This window comes from Lissotriton vulgaris, chromosome 1_2, assembly GCF_964263255.1.
Source record: "Lissotriton vulgaris chromosome 1_2, aLisVul1.2, whole genome shotgun sequence".
NCBI lineage: Eukaryota > Metazoa > Chordata > Amphibia > Caudata > Salamandridae > Lissotriton > Lissotriton vulgaris.
Window position 1 is genome coordinate 313,288,735 of NC_141686.1, and position 17,587 is coordinate 313,306,321.

The 17,587-nt window shown below is 44.7% G+C and overlaps 1 protein-coding gene across 1 annotated transcript in view; it reads left to right on the forward strand.

Moving 5' to 3' along the window:
- Window positions 1–17,587, forward strand: part of LOC147736594 (transmembrane protein 176A-like) — a 65,005-nt gene that overhangs the window by 33,822 nt on the left and 13,596 nt on the right. Inside the window, exons 3-4 of the mRNA XM_086953340.1 lie at window positions 1,303–1,413; window positions 5,731–5,787. Of these exons, the coding sequence (XP_086809466.1) occupies window positions 1,303–1,413; window positions 5,731–5,787 (168 nt within the window). The remainder of the gene's footprint in view (window positions 1–1,302; window positions 1,414–5,730; window positions 5,788–17,587) is intronic.

Consider the following 17,587-nt stretch of genomic DNA (forward strand, 5'->3'; position numbering starts at 1 on the left):
TCGGTAATTGTCATGCATTCCTATGGGCCTCCAGGCCCATAGGAATGAATGGCAATTACAGAATCGGTAAATACCGATTCGGTAATTACCGAATCATACCTATTCGGGATTTAAATCGGTAACATTACCTACATCCCGATTGCCAGTTCTTAAATACCGAATTGGTATGATTCGGTATTTAAGAATCAGTAATCTGGGATTACCTACATCGGGCCCTAAGTCTCACCTCGGTCGCATACGAAGTTCACGCTTCCTGGTGTGTACATGATTTTGTAAATCTGGGGCAGCATCAAAACCCATGGGTAGTTGTGTGGGAAAACCCACCGCAACGCCCATGGAATGCCTCCTGGGAGCAGAATAAGGCAACGCAGCGATTTGCCCTACGTTGTCTTACTTAAGATTTATGAGGCCACTCAAAGCGTGCAGCGAGGCTTTGCATGACTTCCTAAATCGGATTGAGAGCCCTAGGTCATGATAGTACCACTTTACGTGGTGCAACAATGACGCATGGCTCTCATATTTACACACCCAGGTGTGCAGACCCATGGGTTGTTTGTGGTGATAGAGCCAGACATGGTTGGAAATGATGGAGTTAAGGGAAAGTGAAGGACTATGGGATAGAAAAGGCAATGAAACTTCCTGAGAGAAAAGACAGAAGTGTCAGAACCTAAGACATGGCATAAGTGGGTCGAAAACGAATACTGATGACATCAGGAGAGGCAAGAACGACTGAATCGACGACAATAGTGGTCATGGTCAAGCATGAGAGGGGGTGGCGGAGCAATGTGAGTGAGTGAATGAACAAACGTGTCATGGAAGAAGGTTTCAGATGATGGAAACATGGCGGAGATGGACTAAAGGGTAAAGTCTGTAATATTATGATTGGAGAAAGTATGGATAAGGAGAGGGAACATGAAAGAGGAGTAGAAAGAGGGAGAATTGATGACTCAGGCCTAATTTAGATGGTGGTGGGCGGGTTACTTCATCAACGGTGATGGATATACTGTCCGCGTAAATATAACTCCTATTACATCCTGTGGGATTCATATTTCAGCGGACGGGATCTTTGTCACCGTTGTGACGGTGTGACCCGTCCACCAAGATTTAAATCAGTCCCGTCATGTAAATACAGTTGGAAAGCTACTTACAATGAAGTGGATTAGTGAAGAGGTCACAGAAGGATCATTAGAAGTTTAAGCATTAGGCAGAGAAGTTGAGTTACGGAGTGATTTCATTCAGGACTTCTTGAGACTGGTAAGTGGTTTTGTTCTGAGACTGATCTTTTTCTTCTGATTTCTGCAGGCTGCTCGGATTGTGGTCGCCTTGGCTGCCATCTCCCTGGGAGTCGTCCTCTGCCTCGTGCATGAAAGCTTATCCTATAGGAAGGGGGTCGCCTTTTGGACAGGAGTTCCGGTGAGTGTTGAGTGGCTGCTTGAGGGGTGGCCGGGAGCTGTCTGCAGGATGTACAGTTAGACGACCAACATCTATAGCTCAATGAGGACTCTTCCACTAAGCTCTGAACCCGGCTAAAGTAGGCTGCTGCTGGTAGTGTCTGGGTGCGCTAGTCGCACTTTAAGGCGCTGGCTCAAATTTTTGATAGAGATGGAGTGCCATATTCACCCCACCATCTGCAGTCCAGTGGGGAAGAGACACTCGTTGTTTGTCGATGAGGTGAAAGCAGCTACACAACAGATGCGCACTGTAAACTCAGACGACAAATTCAAGAAACAGGAAGGTGTCTCGATGACGACACGTTGAAGAAACCATGGAAGGATCTGACTAAGAATTGTACGACGGCGCTGTGCTGATGTCTAATATTAGGGACATGCGTAGGGCGATAATGAGGAAGCGAAACTTCAATAAGGAATATGTAAAGTGTATCTTGTTATCCTATAGAACCCTACAGCAGCTACTCTAAATAACCAATAGTTAGACATATCCTTTCTCAGTAGAAGATACACATTTCCAACTGGATCTCTCTGAAGAAATTCACAAGTTTCCCTTTTAAGGGCAATGGCATAAATTATTCTTACTGTTCACTTAGGGATTCTTACTGCTTGTCTTAGAAACTCTTAGAATTCCAAGAGGAATTATTTAAGCATTAGTGAAGAATCGACACACACCCTCCCAATCACCCAACGGTTGTACCACAGACTGTAGATATTCCTATAAGACCCTCGGTCTATCAGAGATACATGGGCAGTTGTCGCCGTTAGTATGTTTTATGTCTAGGATCAGACCCGGAATGTTAGATGGGCACGCGCTCTCACAACGATGGCTGCTGCACGTGCCATGCATGCAGTTGTAGCAAACAGCACACGCTGCAGCAAACAGCTTGAAGAGTAAAGGGTAAGTACAAAAGTGCTTTATCACCTGCAGTAACATAACATTGTGATTAGTTCAAACATGTTGTAGACGCGCATGACGCCGAGCCTTTATAGATGTCCACTATACATTGCATCCAATAAGTTGCTTTCTCAGTCTCAATCACAAAGAATCCCAGTTAGGATGCACCATGGCCCGAAAAAAGAAAGATATTGATGTGCTTTTAAAGATACCTACATCTATATACATTTGTCTCGTGAAATGGTTCATATATTCCTCATGATACAGAGATGTTCTGCAGTCAAATGAACCTGGTCTATGTAACTTCTTATTAAGCAGTGAATGCACTGCTCATGTTGACAGGAAGACCAAAGTTCTGAAAAGAAATGCTAAAGAACTGAAGTGACTTGAAAAATCTTATTGATGATGATATCAGATGAGCTGAATGTCCAACTAATGATCTTACATAACCCTCAGATCATCAGACCGATTGATTCGATGTAATAATCTCATTGCATCAAACTCAATGCAATGCATTCATTACAGTAGGAGATGTAAGGGTACCTTTAGCACAGTAGGGTAACCAGCGATTTAAGTTAAGGATATGTTTTGCAGCCGAGGATGCACAAAGAAGAGACATGATTCACAAGGCGTGAGTAGAGGATCCCCTTTCATCCACATGAAGAAGGATCTGCATATCATCTGCATAAGACAGAAGTGCAGTGCAAACTGGGTGATCTGGTGAGCTAGAAGTAGTGCATATAACGAAATGTAGGTATTAAATAAGGCTGGGCTCAGGACCAAGGCTCAAGAACTCCACAGCAGATGGAGTGAATAAGAGCAAAGTGACCCCATTCCAGGCCATTAGTTCTGCGTCACACTCGGAAACAGTATCGCACTGTGGTATGAATGATGTTGACGAATGCTGCAGCCAGGTTCAACTAGATCAGGCGCCCACACATCAACTTCTTGGAAATAAGGGAGAGAGTGGGCTGCAGGAAGGAAGCTGTGCTGCATTTATACCAATGAAGGTGATGCGTATGCAGGAGACACTGCAATTGAGTCACTTGGAGACCCTCAATAGCTTCACACTGTGATTTGAGTTGGAAACTGGTCAAAGTTCAAGGATTCTGATGGTTTAAAGAAGGTTTATTTTTTTTAGTTAACTAAACAGGAGCAGTAGCATTCTGTACAGAGGTCCAACGGGGAGCCCACTAGAGCTTTTACTCATTACCAGATCAATAGTCTTCATCAGGATGAGTCTGGAGACCCGACTGAGCGACCTCAGGCCTGGAGGTTCTAGATACGCACCCAGGCCTGAAACCCCTCCCTCCCTTGACACCAAACTATCAAGTGCTCAAGAGTTAGACAGTGTATTGTCCCTAATAGCCACAACTTTGTAAACATTTCAAAGTTCTGGCTGTCACCAGGGCTTAAAGTGGGGAAGGCCCCATCAGGTCTTAGTTCCTGCAGTCATTAAAAACTGACTTTGAAACAAGTCTTTATCTGGCCCTGTACTGATGTCTTTTACAGGGGAAAAAACTTATCAATTTCTCAAAATCAGTATCTCAACAATTGCTAAACAAACCATTAAGGTAATCCAGTGAGGTAACTCCTGTTTACGTTTCACGTTTTACTTCATTTACTTCCCTAAGACTATTCGCTTGTTCCGCGATGCTGTTTTACTGTAGTTTTTCATGCAGTATATCAATCTTGCACAGAGCGTGCTGTGAACTGGGTCACCCAACGACTGCAATTGAAAGAAAGCTGCAGGTTCATGGACTCCGTGCTGGAAAGCTCATAAAAGTCATTGAAAATCACTTAAAGCCCTGGTGACCGCCAGAACTTTAAAAAGTAGAAACATCGTTGGTCAATATACTATCTGAATCTTGAGCACTTGATAGTTTGGTGTCAATGTGAGAAAAGAGAGGGGGTTCCGAACTGGGTGCGGATCTAGAGCCCAGAGGCCTGTGGTCCCTCAGTTGGTTCTCCAGGATTCCTACTGATGGAGAATATTGATCTAGTAAAGAGTATGAACTCCAGGGGCTCCCCAACGGATTGCTGCCCGAGCAAAATCCTGTAGCAGTTATCAGAGCATGTAGCGCTTCCTCGTCAGTGCTTAATCAATAACGCTCTTCCGCGTGCTATTAATGATTAAAAAAGTTGTGATTCATCCTCGTTCATCGAAACCATCTTCAAACCCAAAATAATCCCTGCATTTTGACCAGTTTTCGACTGAAATCACTGTGCGAAGCTATTGAGAGTGCCTTCGCGAGTCATTCGTAGGGTCTCCTGCATACGCAAGGCTTTCGCAGGCGTAAAGGCAGCACACATTCCTGTCGGGGAAGGAACGTTTTGAATATGAGCTCTGTGGAGTGTGGTCTATCGTGAAAGAACTTGACATTAACCTGGATACACATGGAAACCTTCCCATTGCATCACCACAAGTGACTGGAATGAGAATTTGTTGTCTGCACCACAGCTGAGATGGATATTACCAAGAATGGAGTGCAAGGGACACGTTAAGCTCACAGAGGTGGCACTGTACACGAGTGGGCGAGCAGAGCTCCACTCCAAGCACTGAGATTAAATGGTTTGGTCCCCCTATTGATTATCAAAACACAATATGCCGCAACCACCACTGATCTGCCAGAAGTACAAGCTCCTTACTGCTTAAGCAGGAAAAACTCAAGAAAAAGAAAACCTTCAGCCAACCCTTCTCCCGAATGGCCTAAAAAATCTGGAACTCTCTCCCTACTGAAATCAGATGGAACCAATCCACATACATCTTCTTGTTCTATACCAAGCATCTTCATGATGGCTAAAGTCCGCGTTAAGGGTTTTTATTTTGCTTTTGTTTTAGTGAAGGGTCTTGTATTGCTTTCAAAATAGGATTATGATATCTGAACAGAAACCAGCTCAGTGAAATTGTGCAAGCTCCATTTATGCACATCATATTAATTAACATTGGATGGTTTATTAGTGTTTGATTTAATAGTCTTTAAAGAGAGACAGCGTCTCTCACCCTTGGCACGTGCAGGGGATAGTTATCAGGCTCCGCAAGCATGTCTACTGTTCGGGGTCTGATCATGCGCCCCATCTTTGTGAAGGTAAAGTCAAATTTGGCAGCATCCACATTTTGTTAACACTGCAATTTTTGTTTTGTTTCAAAAATAGGTTTATTTGAAAATAGCAATCAAATAACAGTACTTCATACAAAGAATCAATAAAGATTTCATAGGTAACAATGCTAATTTTTTATTGTCTGAGAGTAAATTGCAGCGCTTGCTAATGATGACAACTACTTTATGATGAGTGGATATGGGCTATGTTTCTTACTGGATCACAGACAATAAAGTGTAAGGTTTATCACGTGTTCTGATATTTGATTTTTCTTTTCTGTAGTTCCTGCTGTCTGGAATCCTGTCCCTTGTTAAGGAGAGCACCTCATCACGTTTTTGGGTAGGTCACAGGTTTGATTGTGTTTGTCAGTATCCATTTCCTTTGTGCAAGGAACATTACCTAAGAGGTTACTTGGGCTACAACTACTGTTCTACATCACCCACTACCTTCTCCACAATTGCCTCCAGGTGCCCTGAAGAACAAGTGATCCCTCTGTACCATCCCTACCCTCTCCAGCCGCCACTCCATGTGCCGAGGGTCCTGTGGTCATCAGAATGGTCTCCGCCAGTACTTTAGGCATGTCCGTTGTACAGGGGTCTGACGTCCCTGCTCCTCAACTGTCCTTCTAGATGCCACAAACTCTGTAATTTGTATTTTAAACTTAGGGGGCATATTAGCAAGGTATTGCGATACTTAACAATAAACGCACTAAGCGCGTTTTGCGGTATCACTGCCTATCGCTGGATATGTTAGCGGAGAAAACATGCTATTAGCAACGTTTATCTCCATTGTGCTAATATATTCAGCGATAGCGGCGAAATGCCTGAATATCGCTGGAAATCCAGCGATATTCATGCATTAACGCCAATGGTGACTTAACCTGACAATCCACCTCCCATTGGATAAACAGGTAAATCATGTTTTTAGCAGGTGTTAGATTCTAGCGATAATCTCGCTTAGCACGACTTTTTTTTATCGCAAAGCCTGCATTGCTAATAGGCGATAGCTGTGTTAGCGACTACTTTCAGTCGCTAACAGTTTGGGTACGCCCACTTTGCATGTCATTAGCGATAAATATCGCTGATATGGAAAGCCTTAAAGCTGTCGCTAACTGCTGTTAGTGACGGCTTGCTGATAGGGAGATAAAATATCGCCGTTTTAGTGGCAAAAAGTGCCCTTGCTAATATGCCCCTTAGTTATCACAACAAACTCTGGAGCTAGCAAAGTCCTCAAAGAAATGAGGGTTGCTCCTGTTCCAGCAAAGCAAGGGGTTGGGTCGGTTCACCACATTAACCAAGGCCATTCCACCCATAGGTGGGATGGCCTTGGTTAACTTGGATAATTTGGTTCTCGCTTCTTTCTATTGGCATCCTGCCAACTTTTCTATCTTGTGGTGCTTGTGCCTCCATCCAGTCTCCACTCACTCCTAAATACAGCACCACTCACCCTAAACAGTACCTATCCACTCTGCTCTCTATAATGTTGTAAATATATTTACAAACAAATTACTACTTTCACCACTACGGCTCGCAGTTGATATAGGCCTCAAATACATTCAAAGACACACACTCCGTTTGAACACCAAGTAAATATCTACCTTCCTTATATAATGTCCATATCATCGATGTAAAAGTCTCATCTTTAAATACCAAAGGCATCAATACCCATTGAAGTGCCAACAATCCACTCCTACTGCCACAGACTGGAAGGATCTCTGGTCTACCTTAAGGAGACGAGGATTGAGGTGGGCGAGGCGATCCACATGAGAAACAGATGGAGAAGTGACTTTACATGCTCAAAAGATGGGATTAACAGCCTGGTTACATCATTTCATCCCACTTTGCTTTCTTCTGCTCCCATTTATCAGAGCTTTTCAATTCTCTCTTATTACGGCGAATGTTGCTACTGTGTGTAAGCATCCTAATGTACCCCCCTGCATTAGTAACCCTTGGCTGACCCCTAGGTCTTGCCAATTTTTGCTTCTTTTTTCAGTCAATATTTTTTTTTTTTTTTTGGAAAACCTTTATTGTGCATCAATAGCATACATATACGGGCCTACAACCACCCTGGCCGGCCTTGAAAGCAATTTTTAGCACATCCGTCAATAATAAAGCAACTCAGCAGTCCCCCCAGTACGAAATACGACAGTTTTTCCAAAACAGTACTTCAGCTTAACGTGACCATTGAGTTACAGGATTCGATAAGGTTAATTTTAATATTATAACATAAAGAGGATAAAGAGGATCAGATGCAATACAATCAACCGAGGACATAGAGTGGGCAATGCACGTAACAGAGCATCAACAGAACGGATAATCATAATCGAGGTATCGGTGCTGAAGTATACTTATCAGGATGAAAGAACACGTATTCACATTTCGCACCAGTCATCGCCCACCCCATGAACGTGAGGCTACCGTAGTAATGATTACAAAAAACCACAAAAAGCAAAAACGGCAAAAGGCGCGATGTTTAACCGTCATGATAACCCAGAAAAGGAAAGAAAAGATAAAGAAGACAAAGAAAAGGAAAGAGAAGAGACAAAAAAGAGGCCCATAGAAACTGAGAAAGGACAAAACAAAAACCCCTCCCCCAACCCCCCACCCTGCACCCCTGCAGAGGCTACGGCCTACCCCCCCCCCCCTAGCAGCGTGCCTGTCGCCGATGAAGAGTGCCCGAAATTTAGTCACAGAAAAGAGAAAAAAACTGGGGGAGGGCCATCCGTATGGGCTCCCGGCCACCCCCTCCCGCAAAATACACTCCTCCCCAAGCTACATAATCCACAACAGTAATCGATCGAGTCAATCAGTAATGGGGAGAATTATCAACATATTGCACAAATAAGCGTATCAGAATAACGCGCGCCCCCCACCCCCGCCAGCCACCTAATTGTCAACATTTAAGGGATACATCTTATCCTTGGCCAGTCCTTGCAAGTCCCCGGAGGCATGTCTGCCGATTGATTCCCGCATCAACCGATATAAGGAAACAAAGTGTCCAAGCAAGGCCGGAGAGCAACATGAGCATACAAGATGGACGTCGCTGGCCACCAACAGAGTCATCGGCCCATACGGCCATCTTCCCCAATACAGTCCCAGGACACGTACTCCACATCAGGGATGCGAGGACAAAGACGGAAGAAGCAGGCACAGGAGCCAGCCGTCGCTGTGACAAAGCATAGGACGTCGGTAGCGGAGCAGAGTACGAAGCCGCTATCATCTGCTGTGAAAAGGGAACTATCAGAATAGTCCAAAGCCACGGATAGCTGTCCACAATTCACAGCATAGTCCAATATCGCCCGCACCCCTCCGCATACAAGGGCGGCCACGGCACCCCCCTCGGAGACAGTTTGGGGCAGATCCTCGTGCACCAAGGGGTCGTCCGACCGTAAGTGCCCCAGCATGAGCGTGACACCATCCAGCTTCCTCCCCAGCTCACAGGAACAGTGTTCCCAGACAGATCGAAAGTCACCAATAGCAGCAAGGATGTCACCGCAGAACAGCATAGCCCTTTTCTCACATACCGCGGCGCCACTTGACTGTACACACTCCCCCTCTTGCTGTACCCCGGTAGCCAGGATGGCATTCTCCATCTCATCCAGGCGGCAGTCTGGCGTTTCCATCGCAAACGGGGACTGGGAGTCGGTCAAAGGCGAGTCCAGCTCGATGCGACCACTATCCGATTCGTGGAGACAGTGAAGGCAGACCGCCAAGGAACGGTCTCCTGCAGCGGTCATCTTCGCTCCGATTCAGCGCCAGCCGAATATTCGGGAGCGGCCCGCGAAAACCGGGCCGAATCCTAAACAGCGTCGGAGCAGCTACCATCTGCGCTCCGCATATATATAAAGTTTCCACCAGGCCATCGCTTCGGGGGTGCTCCACGGCCGCGTTGCTTGTCAATCAGGACGTCTGTGGTAAAAATCCGACCGATGGACACTGCGCTCCAGTAGACCGACTCCGCCCCAGAACAGATGGCCGCTGTTGTTGCATCAGCACCCGGCCATGTTTTGCAGCCGACGTCCCGGCTCCAGAGTCTTTAGGGCCGCTGACTGCCGTCGCAGATTTCTCCGGCTATGGGGCCGGCAGGGATCTCGGGATCGCGCTATCGGTTTCAGCGCTCATTCCCCAACACCAAATTGAGGCGCAATATCAGGATGATGACAGGATAGTCGTGCGGGGCTCGGAGGTTCACGGAGCCGGGAGCCTACGCGTCCGTCCCGATCGCCATCTTGGCTCCTCCCTCAGTCAATATTCTTGAAAATCTCTTCAAGCTGCTGCCGTCCTCATATTTGGAGCTGACCAATGTTTTGGATCCATCAAAGTCAGGATTCAGGGCTTGACGTAGCACCAAAACGTCCCTCGTACCGGGTACTGATAAGATTAGGTTGGGTTTGGAAGGCGGCATGTCAACTTTACTTGTTCTATTTGACCTCTCTGCCGCTTTCGATGGTGTGGCATAACATGGTGATCCAATGATTACACAAGATCGAGCTCGTTTCCAAAACTCTGAGCTGGCATCAATCATCTCTTTCAGAAGGAATTCAATCTATTCAATTCTCACCGTTTAAGTTGACCCTGTCATGACCTCATGAGAGTGCCGCAGTGGCCGTCTCTCAGCCCCACACTCTGTAGTAGCTACATGACCCCTTTGGCTGATATCCTCAGAACCTTTGGGTTTGAGATTCTATCATACGCTGATGATGCAGAACTTGTAATCTCCAGTGAGTTCAATTCTCTTACTTCCATGAGGAGTACGTTCTGCGGGTGTCTATGTTCAGTGGCCACATGGATGATGGACAATTGTCTTAAATTGAACGGTGATAAGACTGATATCATATTCTTCGGAAAAGCACATTCTATCTAGTCCCTCAATGGATAGCTGAGCTAGCTTGTTCCTCCCCAATCCATGAAAAGGTAGTAAGAAATTTGAGCATAATGACTGACAACACCCTAACTATCAAGGAACAGATTTACGCAGTTTGTGGGTCCTGCTATGATATCCTGCGGATGTTATGCAAAAAGGTTAAACATGGTACCAGTACAATGCAAAAAACTATCACGCTGGTCCTCATTGTGAGTCGCCTGGATTGTGACAATGATTTGTATGCAGGGATTGCTGATTATCTCCTTACCCATCTACAAACTATACAAATCATTGCCGCACGGCTTGTGTGCTGCCTTTCTCTGAGTTCTGCGTCCATTCCCACCCTGAAAGCCCTTCTTTGGCTTCCTCACCATATGCACGTCATACCAACCGCATCCCTCAAGCCAGAATGTGCGACTGCTCTTTTTCTCATCTGGCTGCCTGGCACTGGAACAATCTTCCTGTCGCCATTCAAAGAACTTAAAATCTTCCTGTTTTCAAAGAGCTACTGAAAACACGGCTGCTTTATGTCAGCTGCCCCCTTGGAGGGGCCCGCCTCTGATACTATGGGGCCGATTCACAGAACTAACTTACGACAAAATCCTAAACTTACTACTTTTGGTATTCACAGAAGGCATTTAGTAGTCTTCAATTAGGGTTTTGTCTTAAGTTAGGATTTTTTCTTAAGTTAAATTTGAGACAAACTTAAGTTAAACTTAAGTTTAACTTAAGACAAAATCCTAATTTAAGACAAAATACTAATTTAAGACAAAATCCTAATTTAGGACAAAATCCTAACTTAAGACAAAATCTAACTTAAGATAACATCCTAACTTAAGACAAAATCCTAACTTAAGACAAAATCCTAACTTTGGGCAAAATCCTAATTTAAGACAAAATCCTTACTTACGACAAAATCCTAACTTAAGACAAAATCCTAACTTAAGACTACTAAATGACTTCTGTGAATACCAAAAGTAGTACGTTTAGGATTTTGTCTTAAGTTAGTTCTGTGAATCGGGCCCTCTGTCTTGAAGGCATCAATGGTCTGCCTTGCTGTGCCTCGATATTCCTTCAGGAGCGAGTAAATCCATACGGTAAATCCAGTAGCACTGATCTAAAAACAAGCCAGGAATAACAATTCTAGTGGCGGACAATGATTCTGAAAGAAGATGGCTCCTCACCTGATTGCAAAACACTAGAAAAGAGATCAGTGCCCTGAACATTTACACCCAACTGATGATGACTCAGAATCCTGGGTACAAATACACAAGAAATTATCCCATGTGCACGAGGGAGCAGAACTGTAATGGTTGGAGACGTCATCCTGCTATGGGACGGACCATAGACAAAGTCTTCTACTGCAAATTCACAGCCAGTAGATCCCACATGCAAATCACCAACCTGTGCAAGTCATGTAATCTCAAAGACATCTACGTACAAAATTATGGCTCCGCAGTCTTCTAGTAAGTCAAATTCACATATATTTTTTTAGATAACAATCCTTATACAGTACTATTTGCAAATTTGAATGTTCATATTAATTTCCAAAAGTGAAGTCAGTCACAAGTTCCGGAAGTTTAAAACGTGATCTTTATTCAATTCTTGTTTTAAATGATATAGCCAACGTGTTTCGTCCGTTACCGGACTTCTTCAGGACATAGCAAGTTTTATAGTGTTCCACGATATTTGTGTCGAAAACCAATTCAATCCCGGTAATTTTAAAAATTGCCTATTGAATCTTGTGGCAATATAAAAGAGTGTGCGTTTTGTCAACCATGTGGTCATCTGGTTCCGCGATACATAAACAAACAGAGAAGGACTTTACCTTCTCACCACTGATTCCCCAGAATTGATTACATTTTAGTTGATGGCTCACAGCTAATGAATTCTTCCAGGAACAAAACAGAAGCTACACAGATCTCTGACCATGACTGCATATCAGTCTGGAGAATGAATGCCTTTCTTACTCAAAACCCTAAATCACTAAAACAAATCTAGAAGGCCATTTCTGAGTACCTACAGCTTAACTCCCCCATATGTGAAAATCTATAAAATGCCCTAAAAGCCACAATCAGAGGTAAAATGATCAATATTATGAATGGAAAGAACCAGCAAGGCGCCATAAATAGTCTGGTTAGAACATGAGATTGCAAGACTAGAATGAAAGCTGTATCATGAAAAGAGTAAACAGACTCAGCTCTTTAAAATATAAACAAAATCCTAATCTCAAAGGCACTAATCACAATTTGTGGGCTGTGTGCTTTGGGAAATGGCGGATTGCTTTGTGTTACTTTACATACAGAGTTCACTCCTCACATGCACCTTCTCCTTTAGTCTGTTTATCATATCCATGGAGAGCTAGAGATAGTAAATGGACCAGCACATTGCCAGGGAGGCAGAGGGGAGTACATGCACAGCCGGTAATTAAAACAAATGTTTTTGGGGGGGATGTGGGAGAGGCATCTTTCCTCTGCTTCCACCTTTATATCAGTAATATTCTAGCTCCATTATCTACATTCTCCACGCACATTCCTCACAGACTTGCTGATTACTAATACTCCAACAGGAGTGCGTTTCTGCGAACTGCTACCTAAATATAATATGCAAATGGAGGATTGGTCCTGGCTTCCAGCCACTCTTGCAAAGGTGCATTGAGGAGATGAGATATGAGCCGCCTGTTGCGCATGGTAAAGATGTGCAATTGAGGATATGTTCATGGAATGTGCATGGGGTGTCCACCTACTGTCCAAACCAGATACTATTCTATTTTTTAATTCATTTACAATTTTATTATTTCAGGAAATGTGGAGAGAGCAAGCAACCCCCTTTCTTGGGTTTAATGAGTTCAATCTCCTGGCAGTACACACTAACAAATCAGGCCGTGCAAAGTGCGGACTCTCATGTTATATATCAGCGGAACTAAATTTAACAGTGGAAGTAGTTGACTTTAAATTGGATTGGTTGCAATGCCTTGTATTGCAGTATAAAGGTCTAAGTTTGATCATACGCAATGTATATGTAAGTGCAAGGAAATATAAGATCACCCAGTTGTATATTTTATGGGATATAATAAGTTCATTAATAATTCTGCACTCAGAAGCGTGATTTATAGTTTCTGGCGAACTATAACCCGAGATTTAATGAGCTTCCCACATGGCCCATTCTTCTTATACTCTGAAGAGACTAGTTTGGCAAAAGAAATAATAAAGGCTGCTAATGCTAAAGCAATAATAAAGGAAAGTGACCAGTGTGAGGAGAGGGTAGGTTACATGATTAATAAATTATGATGGCGGTGGGTATCGTGGCGGACAGTAAGTATGTCCGCTGCTTCTCCGCCTGTAGCAATCGTCACAATTGCCTGCCGAATCGCTCAGCATGCTCACAATGGCGGCAGAGCCTAGCAGGCTCCGCCGGCACAATTATGATGCCGGCGGAAGCCAGCCTTTCCGTGGCGGTTGAACCGCCATTAAAAGGCTGGCGGAGGATGTCTTCAGGGGCCCGTTGCAGGCCCCCCTTGTGTTGGGGGGAAGTGTGGGAGCACTGGGGGGGGGGGTTCACATGGTACCCCCCTACATTTCACTGCATCAAGTGGCAGGCACAGTGAAGTGCCGGCCACGTAGTGCAGTAAAATGCACAACATGCTCTTTTTAACATCGGGGCGGTGCTGCTGTCAGCAGCCACCGCTGCAATGTTAAAGGTGCGGAATCCGACCGCGGCAGTGGCGTTCCATCATGGAGTGGTGTGGCTCACTGGTTAGAGGCGGCAGACCCGGAAGCAGAGAACGACCCGGGACCAGGGTTCAATCCCTGACGTGGCAGGGTCGTGGACCAGGGTCAAACGGACTCGATAATTCTCGCCTCGGTGCCTACTCTAATCAGGGATCACACTCGGCAACTCTGGGCATTAAGCTTTCCTCATCTCTACAACGGCCCCCCACAGACACTGGGGATGCCTGGCTTCACCCTGGAGATACCCAGAAGGGACCATCTCACAGGGAAAGCCAGGACAAGTTCCCCAGCGGTCTTCAGCGCCAGGACGCTCACGGGCAACAGTGCACTTTACAAGTCCCACACATTTACATTGTATATGCGGGACCACGGCGGTCGGACCTAATCACCGCTATGGTCTGCCCGCCATCATAATGTGCCTCTAAGTCATGGAGGGCCAGAGGTGGGCCATTTGAAGTTGTAAATCTTATAAATATTTAGGGATTTTTTTTGATAATAGAGTTTCGTTTAAGAATCATTTTAAAGATCTAAGGGCAAAAACTACTACCTTAATTCATGCTTTTAAATGTCTGCATAAATCATTGAATTGCCAATCATATGATCATCTCCTCAAAGTCATGAGAGCAAAGCTCCAGCCATCTATTACTTACGGCTTACCTATCACCAGAGGAAAGATGCTTAGCTATTGGATCGTTCTGTATTTATGGCTTATAGAGCAACTTTTGGGATCCCCAGGTCAGTGGGTCAAGCTGAAATTCGACTGGAGTTTGGTCTCCAAAGACAGTGTTGGGTGTCGCAAGGGGCATTTTTGAAATGCATGTACTCTATATTTTCATCTGATCCTCCCTCCTTTGCGAACAACTGCTGGCTTGAAATAAATACATCTGTTTATACTGCTACCTAGAGATCCTATATTTCAACCTGTTACATGAAATTGGCTTACAAATTGGGCTTAACGACCTGCTAATGCCCAATTGTAAATTAATTTTTTTTTAAACAAAGCAAAGTTAAATCTTTTTTAAGTTTAAAAAACCTTTATTGAATAAGATTATACAATGTAAAAAAGTTACATCTTTTAATGCAGATAAAATGCCTTTAGCGGCAAAAACTCATGCATGGACTGTGATTAATTCACATTAGTCTTTGCGTATCCAGCCATACCTCAATGCCCACTTTTCGGCTTCAATAAAAAAAACATTTTTAAAAATTTGATTGGGAATTAACCCAACAAAGCAGGGCACGCCCATTTGGAGCAGCGGCCTAGTACCAACTGTAGACTTTGGGCCATATGTAGGTAAATGTGAAATACCAATTTCTTAATAGCAAATTTTACTGATTCGCTATTAAGAAATCGGTATTTCCTATGTAGGTCAAGATTCTGTAAATAATACTGAATCCTTAATATTCCTTATTACCGAATCGGTAATTGAGATTCGGTAATAAGGAATACCTATGCGTTCATTCCTATGGGCTTGGAGGCCCATAGGAATGAATGTGAAGACATTCAGTATTAGCGATTCGGTATTACCGAATCGGTAATACCGGGAGGTTTTTCAAGGGTGCCAGGGTGTCCAAAGGGCACCCTGTTGCACCCCTGAAATGTGCATGTGTACACATGTGGCGCACATACATGGCCTAAGGGCATGGATGTGTGCCACATGGCACTTTTTTATTTTTATTTTTATTTTATTTTTAAAGTTTTTATTTTCACTTAAACAAAACATTTAGGACAGTGTTAGCAAAAATTCCGTTACATCATATAGTCTTAGATCTTCGAACACATTGCAGGCATATTAAATTTGAAGGGTCATGAATCATTACAGAAAGCAGCATATATCAACATTTCAAAACCCCATCCCCTCACGTCGACTGTCTCGGAACTGTCTGGGTCTCCACCCTCCCCATCAATACAAGGCAGCTCAAAAATGTAACCTCGAAATTTGTTCCAGGCCCCCCAGATTCCATCCCATTTCCTCGGGCAACCACGGTGAATAAAAACAGCCTTTTCTGCACCATTATCTCATCCATAGCTCTACACCATTTATTAAGAATCAGGGAAACTGCAGAGCCCCATAACATAGCAATCTTGCGCTTTGCCACCATCATGCCCAACATCACCCAATCTTGCTGTCGGTGGGTCAGGTCATTGGGTTCCCAAACATTCAGTAAGCAGCGACGTGGCTCTGGCAATAAGGATATGCCTATTGCTTGGGAGATTGTGCGCATTACTGCGATCCAGTATGTCGACATATATCTACAGTCCCAGATGGTGTGGAAGAACGTTCCCTCCTCCCCACAGTTACGGAGACAGAACTTATGTGTGGCTTTACCTATTTTGTGAAGGGTTGTTCTCATGTAATATATACGGGGAAGTACCTTGAGTTGGACCAGCTTTAATCTGGAGGGGATAGCAGTTTCGCGCTGTGAGGGGAGGGCCTCTTGCCATTTGGAGTCATCAAAGGAACCCACCTCCTCAGACCAGGTCTGTTTCAGTTTGGACATCACGTCCGGTAGGTTATTAATACGTTTCTTATAAGAAAAGGAAGTGGCCTTGTCCGGCATGTGTTCTGAAAGGAGTCTATCTGCAAGCGGGGTCGATTCCTGCAAGACAGTACCCGGCGGTATTGCTGATTGTAACGCATGCTTAATTTGTAGGTATCGAAACATCTCCATCTGGGACATCTCGTACTGTGTTTGTAGGAGGGCAAAGTCCACCACCGTACCTTTCTTCCAAAGATCACCCACCACCGATATGCCAATGGTGTCCCAAGCCTGGAACGCCTTACTGGTACGGAGGAAGCCCAGTTGATAGGAATCCCACAAAGGTGTCATTTGGGTGACGGTGCCCGAACACTTAAGCCGTCTATTGGCCTTGTACCATAACTACACTGTGTGGTGCGTCGGGCCTATCAGATCCGTGGAGGGACGTCGGGAGTACAGCGTATGAAGTACACCTCTGCTGTCCAAAGAGTGTCTCTCGGCGAGATATGCCGGCTCAGCCTGTGGGGCGTGCAGCCAGAAATTGATCTGTTTAAGATGTGCCGCCCAGTTGTAGAGCTAAATGTTTGGGAGCGCTATCCCCCCATCATACCAGCCTCTAGTTAACTTATCCTGGGCAATACGAGGTGGTCTTGCCCCCCATAGCAGGTGGGATACCGTCGCAGCTATCGCTTTAAAATAAGCCGTAGGGACCAAGAACGGAGAATTTTCAAGCATGTAAAGGAAACGTGGGAGCACCATCATTTTGTACAGTGCCGCCTTACCTAAGAGTGTGAGGGGAAGAGTCTGCCACACCTTAGCGTCATGTTTAAACCTCTCCAGCAGGGGCCGGAGGTTCAGACTGTAGAATTCGTCAGGATCGGATGTAATAAGGATACCTAGATATTTGAGTTGCCCCCTAAGGGTTGCTGCAACCCTTAGGGGGCAACTCAGGGGCAAAACGGGAGGGGGGCCAGCGAGGACATAAAGAACGGACTTATTCCAGTTGATCTTATAACCGGACACTCTGCCGAACAGCTCACACACGTTTAACAGTACAAGAATAG